Source organism: Octopus bimaculoides, chromosome 28 (genome assembly GCF_046866305.1).
Source record: "Octopus bimaculoides isolate indiv1 chromosome 28, ASM4686630v1, whole genome shotgun sequence".
NCBI lineage: Eukaryota > Metazoa > Mollusca > Cephalopoda > Octopoda > Octopodidae > Octopus > Octopus bimaculoides.
In genome coordinates this window covers 20,557,061-20,571,652 of record NC_142955.1, presented here as the reverse complement: position 1 = coordinate 20,571,652, position 14,592 = coordinate 20,557,061, and the positions used below count along the sequence as shown (strand labels likewise).

The 14,592-nt window shown below is 37.7% G+C and overlaps 1 protein-coding gene across 1 annotated transcript; it reads left to right on the top strand.

Moving 5' to 3' along the window:
• Positions 1-3,753: 3,753 nt before the first annotated feature.
• On the top strand, positions 3,754-14,390 carry LOC106871238 (poly(U)-specific endoribonuclease-A). The gene is made up of 6 exons (XM_089344823.1): positions 3,754-4,132; positions 7,875-7,972; positions 9,221-9,313; positions 11,610-11,844; positions 12,324-12,474; positions 13,965-14,390. Exons 1-6 carry the CDS (start codon positions 4,107-4,109, stop codon positions 14,226-14,228), a joined length of 867 nt encoding a protein of 288 aa, XP_089200949.1. The 5' UTR covers positions 3,754-4,106; the 3' UTR covers positions 14,229-14,390.
• The last annotated feature ends 202 nt before the right edge of the window (positions 14,391-14,592 follow it).

Genomic DNA, 14,592 nt, shown 5'->3' with positions numbered 1-14,592 from the left:
CGTTCGTTCGTTCGCATGTACGTACGTGTGTTCGTTAATTCGTTCGTTCGATCGGTCGTTCGTTCGTTTGCTTGGTTCGTTCGTTCGTTCTTTCGTTCGTTTGTTCGTTCGTTCGTGCGTACAGACGTATTTACGGACTTCCGTACGTTCGTCCGTTCCTTCGCACGTACGTAAGTATATAACTAAGTTCTTTCTTTCCTTCGTTCTTTCGTTGGTTCGTTCGTTCGTTCATTCGTACGTACGTACGTACATTCGTTCGTTCGTACGTACTTACGTAGTACGATATTCGTTTCTATCGTTCGTTCTTTCGTACGTACTTACGTCCGTCCGCTTGTTAGTGCGTTCGTTCGTTCTTTCTTTCGTTCGTTCGTTCGTTCGTTCCTTCCTTCGTTCCTTCCTTCGTTCCTTCGTTCGTCCCTACGTATATTCGTTCATTCGTTCGTTCGTTCGCATGTACGTACGTGTGTTCGTTAATTCGTTCGTTCGATCGGTCGTTCGTTCGTTTGCTTGGTTCGTTCGTTCGTTCTTTCGTTCCTTCGTTCGTGCGTACAGACGTATTTACGGACTTCCGTACGTTCGTCCGTTCCTTCGCACGTACGTAAGTATATAACTAAGTTCTTTCTTTCCTTCGTTCTTTCGTTGGTTCGTTCGTTCGTTCATTCGTACGTATGTACGTACATTCGTTCGTTCGTACGTACTTACGTAGTACGATATTCGTTCTATCGTTCGTTCTTTCGTACGTACTTACGTCCGTCCGCTTGTTAGTGCGTTCGTTCGTTCTTTCTTTCGTTCATTCGTTCGTTCATTCTTTCGTTACTAGGTACGTAAGTACGTACATTAATTCGTTCGTACGTACTTACGTACCTACGTACGAAACTACGTTCTTTAGTTCGTACGTTTGACAATCGTACGTATGTACGTTGCTTCGTTCGTTCGTTCGTTCGTTCGTTAGTTTCGTTCGTTCGTTGTAATGTCTAGTGGTCTACCTTGCGTCTTCAGGTCTAATATATTGATATAGACAAGAGATAAACATTGTCTGGTGGCAGTGATGAGAGACGACAATGTGTTCTGACACCAAGTGGACGGTCTTTTATTTCTAGGTGTAACATAACTCAGTCACAAACTCTCACATTCATTCATAGAGAAGCCATTGACACATTCACTTAGAAGTATATTTTGCTGATAATTTCACAAACATCTTCTGTATTTCATTCAACATCTCACTATGTGTTGTATACTATGAGGTGTTATAGTATGTGTGTGTCACAATATATAAGTTTGTTAGAAACTGAAAAGATAATCACAGCAATACTGATTAATTAAGCTTAAATCTACAAAATATATTCACAAGCATAAACAACTGATATTAAGACAGATTGTTTATTTTACAATTAAGATCAACGTTTAAATTACAGAATAATCATTAGAAATAAAACTTGAAGATATAAATACACCATTATCTGTTTTGACTGAATATAAGTATTACTAATGATTATATGTCCTGGAAATGATGGGACCGTCATGGTTGGCTTGGTTTCCATCATATTTACCTGGATTAAGAGATATCAATAAAGCTGGAGATGAAACTGGTTCTTAACCTGACAAATGCTGTAAATCTCTCAACATTCCAATATAATCCACACAATTATCATAGACAACATTGATTAAACTTGGAAAGCTTATCAAAAGATGGGCTTTCATATAATCCCACTGACACACAGCATGTTGAGAGGATCGTTATTATTTGTTCCTGATTGGAAATGATAAAGAGAAACACAGAAAAACACTGTCAGAAGGAGAGGAAAAATTATTCCGTGCAATGTTACGAGGCAGGAAATCTTATTGCAAGGGGAAATCACTCTAAGAATATCATATATGGCGAATTATTCTTTATATGGCTAATATTCTTTTCTACTCTTAGGCATAGGGCCCAGGAATTTTGTGGAGTGGGCCAATTGATTAGATCGACAACAGTTCGCAACTGGTACTTAGTTTATCGACCCCCAAAAAATAAAAAGCAAAGTCAGCCTCGGAGGAATTTGAAATCAAAGCGTAAAGGCAGACGAAATACCTCGAAGCATTTCGTCAGTGGAGTCCCTCAGCGAACAGTGTTGGGACCATTACTGTTTGTGGCTGCTCTCTTGGACATGCCTTCATCACAGTCACCAGCTACGCTGAGGATACAAAATTATCGCAGGCGGTCAAGGATCCTAAGACTGCAGAATGACCTGAACGCAATATATAAATGGGCTGTTGAGAGTAATATGCTGTTCAAGGGCATGTGCTCTACCTATGTGCCAAAAATCATTAAAATCGGTTGGACGGCGTGGGAGGAATTAGAGTAATCCCAAACACACATACGACAGGCACCTTACACATTTATATATATATATATTCTATAAGAGATTGTGTTAACCTCGTGAAGGGATGGTTTCATCCAAAGAAATACTGGTTCGATATCTAATATTTTGGGGGAATTATGATTAATTTGATTAAGTTGGGATGATGATTATTTTGCTGTTAATAATAAACAGTTATTAACTTTCCAATTTCCATTTTCTTTTTCTTTTCATATGTGTGTGTGTGTGTGTGTGTGTGTGTGTGTGTGTGTGTGTGTGTGTGTGTGTGTGTGTGTGTGTGTGTGTGTGTGTGTGTGTGTACATATACAGAGCTAGACATAAGTCCGTTAATCCGTTAATCAACGAAGTGAACATTTTCGTTAACGATCTATCTTCTAAGTTAACTTTGAAAATCAGAATCGGACTAATTAAGTCCTTTTACATTTAGCTTCCGTTAACTCAAGTCCGTTAACCTCAAAATTTAATAAGAACCGGTTAACGTTTAAAAGTTTCGATTGCTTTCGGATTGTCGTGGCATATTTAATATTGTACGCGTCATTCTTTCAACCCCGATATAACACCACTTATTATTATGAATAACTTGTTTAACTCTGCCTGGATTTGACCAACTCCGAAGGTCTACAGACAGATGCTGCCTTCTTGAGGGAGCAAGTGTTGGTGGACTTGTTCATCAAATTCAACACAGCCATCCCTTCCAGTGCTGCAGTTGAACGTTTATTTTCCATGGGCAAGGCCGTCTTGAGTGCCAAGAGATCGTCCTTGTCTGATGAAAATTTTATTATGTTCGTTTTCATGGAGAGCAATAAGGCGGCGCGCTGGTGAAAATGCTTAGCGGTATTTCGTCGGCCTTCAAATTCTGCCGAGATCGATAAATTAGGTATCAGTTGCGTACTGGTGTCGATCTAATCGACTGGACCCCTCCACCCCCCCCCCCCCCAAATTTCGGGCATTGTGCCTAGAGCAGAAAATATTTTCATGAAGGGCAACATAAATCTCATCAACAAAATGGAGGAAAAATTGCATTATGTTTATAGTGTTTTTCATTTTCTTTTTTTTTTTACGGCCATTTATCAATAAACTTTTTTTTAATTAATATTGTGTTTCATTTGAATTTTTTGTTTTGTTACCGTTTTGTTACCGTTTTGTTACCGTTTTCGAGCTCTAAAAGCCTTTGAAAACCTAAAAACGGGACAAAACTATGAAATCTGCCCTTTTTGGGCCCTTTAAAATTTAAAACTATAAAATCAACATTTTTTTAACTTTAAAGCAAAAAAAAAAAACTTTAGTTTTGGGGTTCTAAAACCCTCAAAAATGTCAAAAAAGTTGATTTAGTAGTAGTAGTAGTAGTAGTAGTAGTAGTAGTAGTAGTAGTAGCAGCAGCAGCATTTGTAGTAGTAGCGTGTGAAGAACTGAGCAAAAGTAGGCCAGTAGCCAATTGCCCGGGGAGGGGGGGGGGGGGGGCTCGCGTGTCTAGAAGCCCAATTCTGATCGTCTGGACTCGCTGTCAATAAACGAATACTTCAGGGCCCAGTGCCCTTATTTGCCCCGGAGGCGACTGTTCTCGGAAGACGACTCTGAGTGTAGTAGTAGCAGTAGTAATAACAGCAGCAGCAGTTGTAGAAATTGTAGTTACAGTAATAATAGTAGTAGTAGTAGTAGTAGTCGTGGTAGATCCTTAGTAATACTGGTCGTGGTGGTTATCATCAGCAGTTTTGTTGTTATTGTTGTTGTAAAGTGTTAAAAAAAATGGCCAAGAAATATCAGACAGACGGGTGAGTTGTCGTATTTGCCTATACTACATCTCTCTCTCTCTCAATTTATATACATAATGTGTATATGTGTAGGCAAAGCTTCCTTTTGTACCCCACCCACACCAAAAAATCCCCCATCTTTTTTAAATTTAAATTTATTTATTTTTTATTTTATTTTTTTTTTTACACAACCCCACCCCGTTTTCGGCTTCGGAGAATCCCAACTTTTGGCAATTTTCCGGAATCTCCGTATCCAAAAACGGGGGGTTTGGGGCAAAAATAAATGAAGAAATAAAATAAAATAAAAACTTTTAAATTGGGAGGAAATGATGGGGGACGGGAGGAAGTCTTTCCATATATATATATATATATATATATATACACACACTCACACACGCCTGATATTATAAAATGGTAAAAACATTATGATTGACCGTTGACTGAACACTATTCAATTTTTTTTCTCCGTGTTTTTCTCCTTGTCTCCGTATTCTTTCTGTTGAAGAGCGTAGCTCGAAATGTCAAAGACTTTCCGTATTCCCGAGCGTCATACTAATATATACTTTTGTTATTTACACCACCTGTCCTCGTCTGTTGTTATTTTTTGTATATTCTCCCATATATATATATATATATATATATATACACGCGCGCGCACACAGACACATACGTACATATTGTGAGTATGTATAAATATATATGTATGTATGTATGTATGTGTATATATGATATGGTGTATGCAAACCAAAAATTCGTTACATTTTTACATTATTACTCTCGCTTTCAAGTTCTTTTCCCCGTAGACATGCATGCGAATATGGGTGTGTACGCGCGCGCGCGCACACACACACACACACACACACACACACACACACACACGTACGAATGTGTCAGTATGTATGAGTTTATGAATAGCTGTACATATTCTGTAGGTGTGGCATTTCTATTCACACACACATTCATTATGCGTTCATCAAGTCTCAACTTCTCCGACAAGCTCCTTCTAGGTCATACCATGACATAAAACGGTAGGAGGAGACTGAGGAGGAGGAGAGAGAGGCTGAAGCAGGCAGTTCCCCACCGACACACTGAGTGATTCCACAATATACCATCAAAGCACACATCTCTCTCCCTTTCTCTCTCTCTCTCTCTCTCTCTCTCTCTCTCTCTCTCTCTCTCTCTCTCTCTCTATATATATATATATATATATATATATATATAACATAAATGATATATATAATTATATGCATATATCCATACATATATGTACATACCTACATCTATATGTATACATACAAGCATTTATGGGTACAGGACATCACAAAAAACGTTAAACACAATGAGAAACGAAAACATAAAGACGAAGACAGAAAACGAACTTTTTTTGGAACAACGAAAAAAACAGAGAAACGAGACATGCAACATAAAGAAAATTAACCTTCATCAGTTGTCTCTGCCCATCTACTCAGCGTTTAAACATATATATTCTTTTCTACTTTTTTTGTTGGTGCCCGTATAGCAGGTGCTAGTCTAACGAAAATAGCCGAAATGTTTCGTGTATCAAGGAAGACTGTCTCGAAAGTAATGACAGCCTTTGAAAAAGTGGGAAAAATCTCCTCGTCAAAACAAAACTCCAGAAGAAAGCCAAAACTTTCAGACAGGGACCATCGGACTCTTATGTGAATTATTAGAAAGGATCACAAAAGTACAGCTCCCAAAATTTCTACAGAGCTTAAAAATCACCTTGAGAACCAAATTTCTCCAAAAACTATTCAGCAGGAGCTGCACAAAGCCAGATTTCATGGGAGGGCTTCAATCAGAAAACCACTACTTTCAAAAACAAATGTTGCAAAGCATTTAGAATGGAGTAAAAACCTCCACAGTTGGTCCCTAGAGCATTGGATGAATGTTATTTTCTCAGACGAGTCATCCTTTACCTTATTTCCTACCACCAGCTGAGTATAGGTGTGGAGACAGCCAAAAGAAGCATTTAACCCAAACTGCCTTCTTCCAACTGTTAAAACATGGAGGAGGATCTCTGATGATCCAGTGGGGCTATATCTTGGAAATCTGCCAGCCCAATGGTTTCCCTTCATGGCAGAATTAATAGTTAGGACTATTTAAGCATTTTATCTGATCAAATTCATCCTATGGTTGTGGAACTGTTTCCAGAGGGAAACACAATCTTTCAGGGTGATAATGCACCAATTCACTCAGCTAAAGTTGTTACTGAATGGCACGAGGAACATTCTAGTGAAGTTGAACATCATATCTGGCCACCACAGTCCCCAGATCTCAATATTATTGAACATTTATGGTGCATTTTAATAAAACAAGTAAGGAGTCAATATCCTCCACCATCATCACTACAAGAACTGGAGACTGTTTTAGCTGGAGAATGGATAAAAATTCCTTTGGAAACAATTCAAACTTTGTATGAATCTATACCTCGTAGAATTCAAGCTGTAATTACTGCCAAGGGCGGTCCTACTCTATATTAAAATAAATTTGTTTGAAATTTTAAGGTGTTTTTGTCCAGCCCCTCGTCATCATCATCATTTAACGTCCACTTTCCATGCTAGCATGGGTTGGACGATTTGACTGAGGACTGGTGAACCAGATGGCTGCACCAGGCTCCAATCTGATTTGGCAGAGTTTCTACAGCTGGATGCCCTTCCTAACGCCAACCATTCCGAGAGGGTAGTGGGTGCTTTTACGTGCCAAACCAGGACTGAGCAGCCATGGATAATATGGTTTATTGTTTCTTATTCATCTCCACATATTCTGCAGTTATTTTCATTACATGTTTTTGGTAATTTCTGGTGGGAAGGGTTTGATCTTGTGCTGCAATTAAAAATCTTTCAGTCTCTGTTTTGAGTCCTGAGCTTCTCAGCCATTGTTGGGATTTTACTTTGTCTATTTCTTTTGCGTTTACTTTTATAATAATAATAATAATAATAATAATAATAATTATTATTATTATTATTATTATTATTATTATTATTTTACTTCTCAGAGCCCTTGGTGTTGTTTGTTCTGGCTGATTCTGAGACAATGGACAGCAGCCTGCAGTCAGAGGTCTCACAGGGTCTCTTTGCACACATTATAAACTTTGGTATTTGGTTAATTATCATGGAAGACATTCAACACCCAATATTATTACATTTATTAATAAGGCAGCAAGCTGACAGAATCGTTAACATGCTGAGCGAAATGCTCAGTGGTATTTCATCTACTGCTATGGTCTGAGTTCAAATTCCGCTGAGGTCGACTTTGCCATTCATCCTTTTGGGGTCGATAAAGTACCAGTTATGCACTGGGATTGATGTAATCGACTTAATCCTTTCCCCCAAATTTGAGGCCCTGTGTTTCCAGTAGAAAGGATTATTACAGAGTGAGAGAGCAATGCATGCCATCAAAGTGGCACGGGTGTAAAATAGATGAAACCTCGTGTATCCATCATGACTACCCGTGTCTGATAAGGGTACACGAGGAACATGCATCACAACCATATGTGCACAACATGGTGATCTCACATCAAGATAAATAGCGCTTGACTTTGCTGGTGGGGCTCTCTTGAAATTTTCATCAGGTTGAGTTGCCCATCTCACTCAAAAGGTCCCTGAATAATGGTTGTTTAAGGATGCTGAATGAAACACCCATGTTTCCAGAGGTAAATTATCCAAACCCTAAAGAATTCCTTTCAGCACATAGCTATGATGCTTCTCCACTATTATTATTATTATTATTATTATTATTACAGTTTTCAACCTGACGAGGAATTATCAGAGTTCTTCACCAAGATATGGGAACTAGACAACAAATGCAGCCCTGGCCAAGATTTTGGGATTGATCTTCAAGGTGAGATGACAGGGGTCAGTGCTACATAACAGCATAAACAAAACTATGGGTCAGTTATTAGAAAATTGGGCTGGGAAAAGGAGGAGGGGGAGGACTTGGATCAGTTCAAGGGTTTTTCACTGGTAAAAACACTATGCTTTAGAAGAGGGGAGATACTGCATATTCCATGCACACACAAGCCTGCATCTATATATATATATATATATATATATATATATATATATACACACACACATGTATGTGTAAGCTTGCAAGGTATGAAACTAGTATGATCCGATGGATGTGTAATGTCAGTGTGCATACATAACAGAGTTTAAGCGCCCTGAGAGAAAAGTTGGACATAAGAAGCATCAAATGTGATGTGCAAGAGAGATGACTGTGTTGGTTTGGTCATGGGTTGTGTATGGATGAGGACAGCTGTGTGAAAAAGTGTCACACCCTAGCAGTGGAGGGAACCTGTGGAAGAGGTAGACCCAAGAAGACCTGGGATGAGGTGGTGAAGCATGACTTTCGAATATTGGGCCTCATGGAGGCGATGACAAGTGACTGAGACCTTTGTGAACTACCTGGTTTACAATGCAGGTGACCAGGCCATGACCCACACCAACAGATATTTTCAGTCTCTCAGCAGTAATTCCTGATGGGCCTGGGGTTTTTCCATATATATATATATATATATATATATATATATATATATATATATATATAGGTAAGTGGTAGGTTTGCCTCGATCCTTCAGGGATCCATTCTCCAAGTAAATATATATATATATATATATATATATATATATATATATATATATATAAAACAAAACTGTCTGATGAACAGAAATGTGAAACTGAGTAACAGCTTTTGTTATATTTCTGCTGCTTTTAAATAAAGTGTTTTTATATATATATATATATATATATATATATATATATATATATATATATATATATATATATATATATACACATTTGTGTATGTGGGTGTATGTATATGCATGTATATATACATGTATGTATGTATGTGTATATACGCATAAATTTGTAGGTGCAGGTGTGGGTGTGTGGTAAGGAGCTTGCTTCCCAATCAGATATTTGTGAGTTCTACTCTAGCCTCAGTCTCACTAAATTCTTGGGAGTAGATTTCATTGATGGAAACTGAAAGAAGCCTATTGTATGCGTACGTGTGTGTGTGTGTGTGTGTGAGTCTGCTTATCTTTATGTAAAGTGATACATCCTTGTTTTCTCTTTCTCTTTTCAGGCTATGCTGGTTATCAGTCAAGAGACTTTGCAAAGGACAATCTTTTTGAGTGGTTTCATGAGGAAGACATCTTCAGTCGACCCACATATGCCGGTACGTAACTACAGACTCTTACACTCTAGCAACCAAATCCACTCTCAAGGCTTTGGTTGGCATCAGGCTCTAAGTAGAAGACACTCTAGTAGAAATTAAGCTTCATATATATATATATATCTCCAAAGTTTTAAATTTTTACATTTAAGAAAGAGACTTGATGCCAATATCCATATCAATGTATTTAATCCGATGTAACAATCCCTAAGGAGTCTAATTTAGATTTTTTGAGGTGAAATCTCATGCTATATTGGTAACGATTACATAGTTTACTTTGAAAAATTATATATATATATATATATATATATATATATATATATATATATATAATATAAATGATATATAAATATATGCATATATCCATACATATATGTACATACCTGCATCTATATGTATACATACATTCATATATGGGGACAGAACATCACAAAAAAAAAAGTGGATTTCTTACAAGGAAGAAATTAAAATCAATCTAAAGTTAAAAATAAGATAAAAATGACAGTAAAAGTATAAAATAAAAAATAAAATAAAATAAAATAAAATAGACTAAAAATAAAACTTATGGATTATTCTTACTGGTTTAGTGAGAGATAAAGGATGGATGGGAATTTGAACAATAGCTGTGGTAATGCATATCTAGTAAAACTTACTTATTGATCGTTATTGATTAGAATATGCAGATGCATAATTAAATGCAGACTTTAGATTAAAGCAATTGGACGTTGGGACAATAAACATCGAATCTATAGCGACTCATACGTGTTTTATTGAGCATATGCGTACAAATAAATATGCATGCACACACATATATCTACGTTTACACATGCATATAAATATTCCACCCACCCACCCACAAGCAACATGCCTTTATTGAAGAATCTTTCTTTTTGTGGCATGGGTCTTGACTGCCCTTTCTAGCATGTTAAAAATCCACATAGTGGTTATGGGGGTTTAGTTCACAGGTGATCTAAACGATTAGGTATGCTAGGCAAGTGCTGTAACGGATTACTGGGGCTTCAAGTTTATAACCGAGATGGTAGCTATGGAGCCATTGCAGATTTCTGAAGCAGCGGATATATAATTATTAAAGAGGACAGCAAACATTAAGGCAAGGCAAACATCTCAAGTCTTATACAATATTATTATAGGAAGAAATTCAAAATCTTACAGCCATTTCTGGGATATCTCCAAGTTTGGGATATTCTGCCATCAGAGACAAATAGGGAACATGAGAATGGTATGTATTAATAAGATGACGACATAGAGGAAGGGAGTAAAAGAATAAGGAGATGGAAAGAAGAAAGAAAAAAAGAAGCATAAAAGTTCATAGTTCAACTTTCTGAAGTTATAGAAACCAGAACATGAGTCTTTCGATGCAATCCTATGTATAACCATGTGGGTTAAAAGTCCTGATTCTGTTATTGAATGTTGATATGTACAGGTCTTTTTTCTTGGGATGTCAACTATATCAGGACTTTTAACCCTCAATCGAAAGACTCATGTTCTGGTTTCTATAACTCCAGAAAGCTGAACTATGAACATTTATGCTTCTTTTTCCTTCTTTCTTCTTTCCATCTTCTTATTCTTTTACTCCCTCTATGTCGTCATCTTATTAATATATACCATTTCTCATTTTCCTTTTTTTTTTTCCTATTTGTCTCTGATGACAGAATATCCCAAACTTGGGGATATCCCAGAAACGGCTGGGTATACACACACACACACACACACACACGCATATAATGGAGGCCTCAAAAGACATTTGAAGAACCTCAAAGATCAGAACTTAACTGCAGCTCTTGGTGGTCCAAGTTGGATATGCAATCTATGTGGGTGTCTTTTCAAAACATTGTCTGGTTTAATCAATCACATCAGACACCATGTGCAGGAGGTGACCAGAACCTGCATAAAGAGTAGACAACTACCATATATATATATATATATATATATATATATATATATATATAGATAGATATATATATAGATATATATATATATATAGATAGATATATATATATATATATATATATATATATATAGATACATATCTATATCTACATCTATCTACATCTATCTATACACACACACACACACACACACACACACTAACTAACTAACTAACTAACTAACGGCTGTTATCACTTTTACGTGACTGTTCCATGCAGAACAAGTGTTCCTATATTTTAACCTGGAAAACATCTTTTATTGCTGCCTGGTGACACACAACCTGTCTCTGATGTTTGCCAATGTTTGTCTGTGTATTCATCTCTGTCTGTCTGTCTGTCCCCGTATACAGCGTTCCGAGCCCTCCTGGACAACTATGAGATAGAACTTGGTAAGGCGGAGTTCTACACGTTTGAGGAGAAACAGGAGACGATCCACTTCATTGACACCATCATGACAACAAAGGTGATGAAGGAAACCCATAAGTTCTTGGTAGAACATGGCAAGGCACCGGTGGATGAGATAGAGTTTAAAACCAAGATCTTACGACTCTGGTTCAAGTTGGTACGTCGTACCAAATGTGACAGGTCAGTTATGTGATTATTTACTGCCTTTCAGTCAGTGCACTATGGCCATGCTGGAGCACTGCAATCAGAAATTGCTTCAATCACCTCCTTCCTTTATCTACAGCCATTGCGCTCTCTCTCTCTCTCTCTCTCTCTCTCTCTCTCTCTCTCCCTCTCTCTCTCTCCCTCTCTGTCTCTCTCCCTTACTCTGTGCCACTCTCCATTCTCAACTCCCCTTTTACCTGTTAACGACCTCAGTGCCATCTCATATCTACCTTCATGCTCCCATTTAACATGGCCCCCCACCCCATTCCCTATGCCACCCTCTTTATTTCTCACCACCATTCCCTGCATTCACCTCTACCCCCATCTCTTCTTACACTCCTGGTAACCTCACAAGTGCCACTGATGAGAGTGAAAAACCCTCCAATGCGACTTTCTTCTCTTATATTGCTCTTTCTGGTGTCATGCTTATCTCTCTTACCCCTCTTTTGTTTTAGCGACCAGGATTCATCCAGTTTTGAACATGTCTTTGTTGGTGAGACCAAACAAGAGGGGATGATCGGCCTCCACAACTGGTTGCAGTATTATCTCCAGGAGAAAGCTGGTAATATTGATTATCAAGGCTACAAACGAAGGTGTACAGTTCTGGTGAGAACACTGTCCATATCTGTCTGTGTGGTTCCGATTGTCTGTCTGTCTGTCTCTCTTTATATATATCCATCCAGCTGTCCATCAGTCTCTCTGACTCTTTCTATCTGGACGTATGCATGTATCTACCTATCTATCTGTTCGTCTGTCTGTATATATATATATATATATATATATATATATATATATATAGGTAGGGAAAGTAAAAATAAAAAAATAAAAGTAATTGCTTTTTTTTAAAAAAAACCCCAAAGATTTGTAATTACAAATAAATGATTTAAGTGGACACAATCTAAGAAACAATAAAGTATTTACTATCATCATTCAAAATTTACCCATTCTCACGGGAGATAAAACAACGAATGAAATTTTGGGTTCACACAAAATTATCAAAAGCAAAATGCAACCAAAATCATTGAAAAAAATACCAATCAGTGCAAGACTATATCCCTTAACAATGAAACCAAAAGTGGAGAAATGCAGACACCCTAACTGTGGCACATGCCCCCACCTTTTGGAGGGTACAGAATTTTTCTTCAATATTTAAGTGAAATATTTAAGATAAAGTCAAATTTCACTAGTGCCTCTGAAAACTTAATTGACGCTATTACCTGCTTAGGTTGCGGAAACCACTATATAGGCCAAACACGAATGTCCCTCAGGGGAACAACAACATTTCACAAATAACAAATCCGCTTCCCACAATATAGACAGATGTGCTAGGAACCTTAAACCAAACTTCCTAATTTCCCTTTTTATCAATGTTCCCAGAACACCTCAGCACAGCAAAGATTATATAAAGAGGCAACTTTCATTAATAAATATCAACCACAACTTAACATGAACACACAATTTAGTATAGGACACTACTAACCATACCTATACAATAATCCCACTAGTCCTCATACATCCCAGATACCATTCATATTCCAGTACTCATATCTGCCTTAATTGCATCACTTTCAAAACTGCTTACCTCCCTTGCCTGCCATTTTTTCTCTCAGATTCTATTAGACTTGACACTGTTTGAGAATCGGTGTTGATTCAATGTCAGTGACCAGCTACATATATAATGGGTTTCTTTCAGTTTCCATCTAGCAAATCCACTCATAAGGCTTTGGTTGGTTTGAGGCTATAGAAGAAGATACTTGCCTAAGGTGCTACTCAGTGGGATTAAACCCAGAGCCATATGGTTGGGAAGCAAGTTTCCAACCACACAGCCAGACCTGCACCTATTGTGAGATGCTTACAGCCCACAGGTTTCCCAAACGGTCACCCATCCAAGTACTCACTTGGCTTCACTCTATTTAACTTCTCTTATCAGGTGAGAACTGATGCATTCAATGTGATATGGCCATTTGCATGTGTGTGTGTGTGTGTGTGCAATTTACTTCCCCTTGTGTAGTTTTCTATTTACTTAATATATATACTTTTGTCTCTTTCTTTTTTTCTTTTGCAACAACAACAACAACAACAACAACAACATGAAGGACGATGAGGTTGATCGCATAATATGTACCAAGTTCCTGTGGCGAGGCCGAAAGGGCAAAGCAGCGTGCAGCATGTTCCTGGGAAGCAGTCCAGAATTTGACATTGCAGTGTTCAGCACCTGCTTCCTTATGGGCAAGATTGGTCACTGTGACTATCAGATTGGGGAATACGAGGTGGAGGTGGTCGTCTACTCTTTTGGTTCTGTCATTGGCACAGCTTACATCGTTCCAGCACGCATGGATGAGGACGACGCCAAGAAATGATGGAAAGAAGACAAGACAGGGATGGAAATGCTGCTGATGGGAGGATGAGGAAGAAAGAAAACACTACAAAACTCACATGCATACACACACATTCAGATATATGCACACACACACACACACACACACACACACACATATATATATATATATATACTTTAAATAGAATAAGATAACAAAGCCAAGGCAATGTGATATTTCTAGGACATTTATAAAGAGAAAGATGGTCTTACAGCTGTTTCAGGGGAATAAACTAAATCCCATCATCAGAGACGAGTTAAGAGAATTGAAATTGAAGGAATTAGTAGAGTTCGTTATAAAAGAAGTTATATAATAAGAAAAGGAGGGATACAGAAGTGAGTTTAAC

Bases quoted from the DNA above. Each gene is read 5' to 3' on its own strand.
- LOC106871238 (XM_089344823.1), top strand. From the start codon at position 4,107: ATGGCCAAGAAATATCAGACAGACGG. The intron at 11,845-12,323 runs GTCAGTTATGTG...CTTTTGTTTTAG, and splicing joins CGTCGTACCAAATGTGACAG to CGACCAGGATTCATCCAGTT. The intron at 12,475-13,964 runs GTGAGAACACTG...AACAACATGAAG, and splicing joins AACGAAGGTGTACAGTTCTG to GACGATGAGGTTGATCGCAT.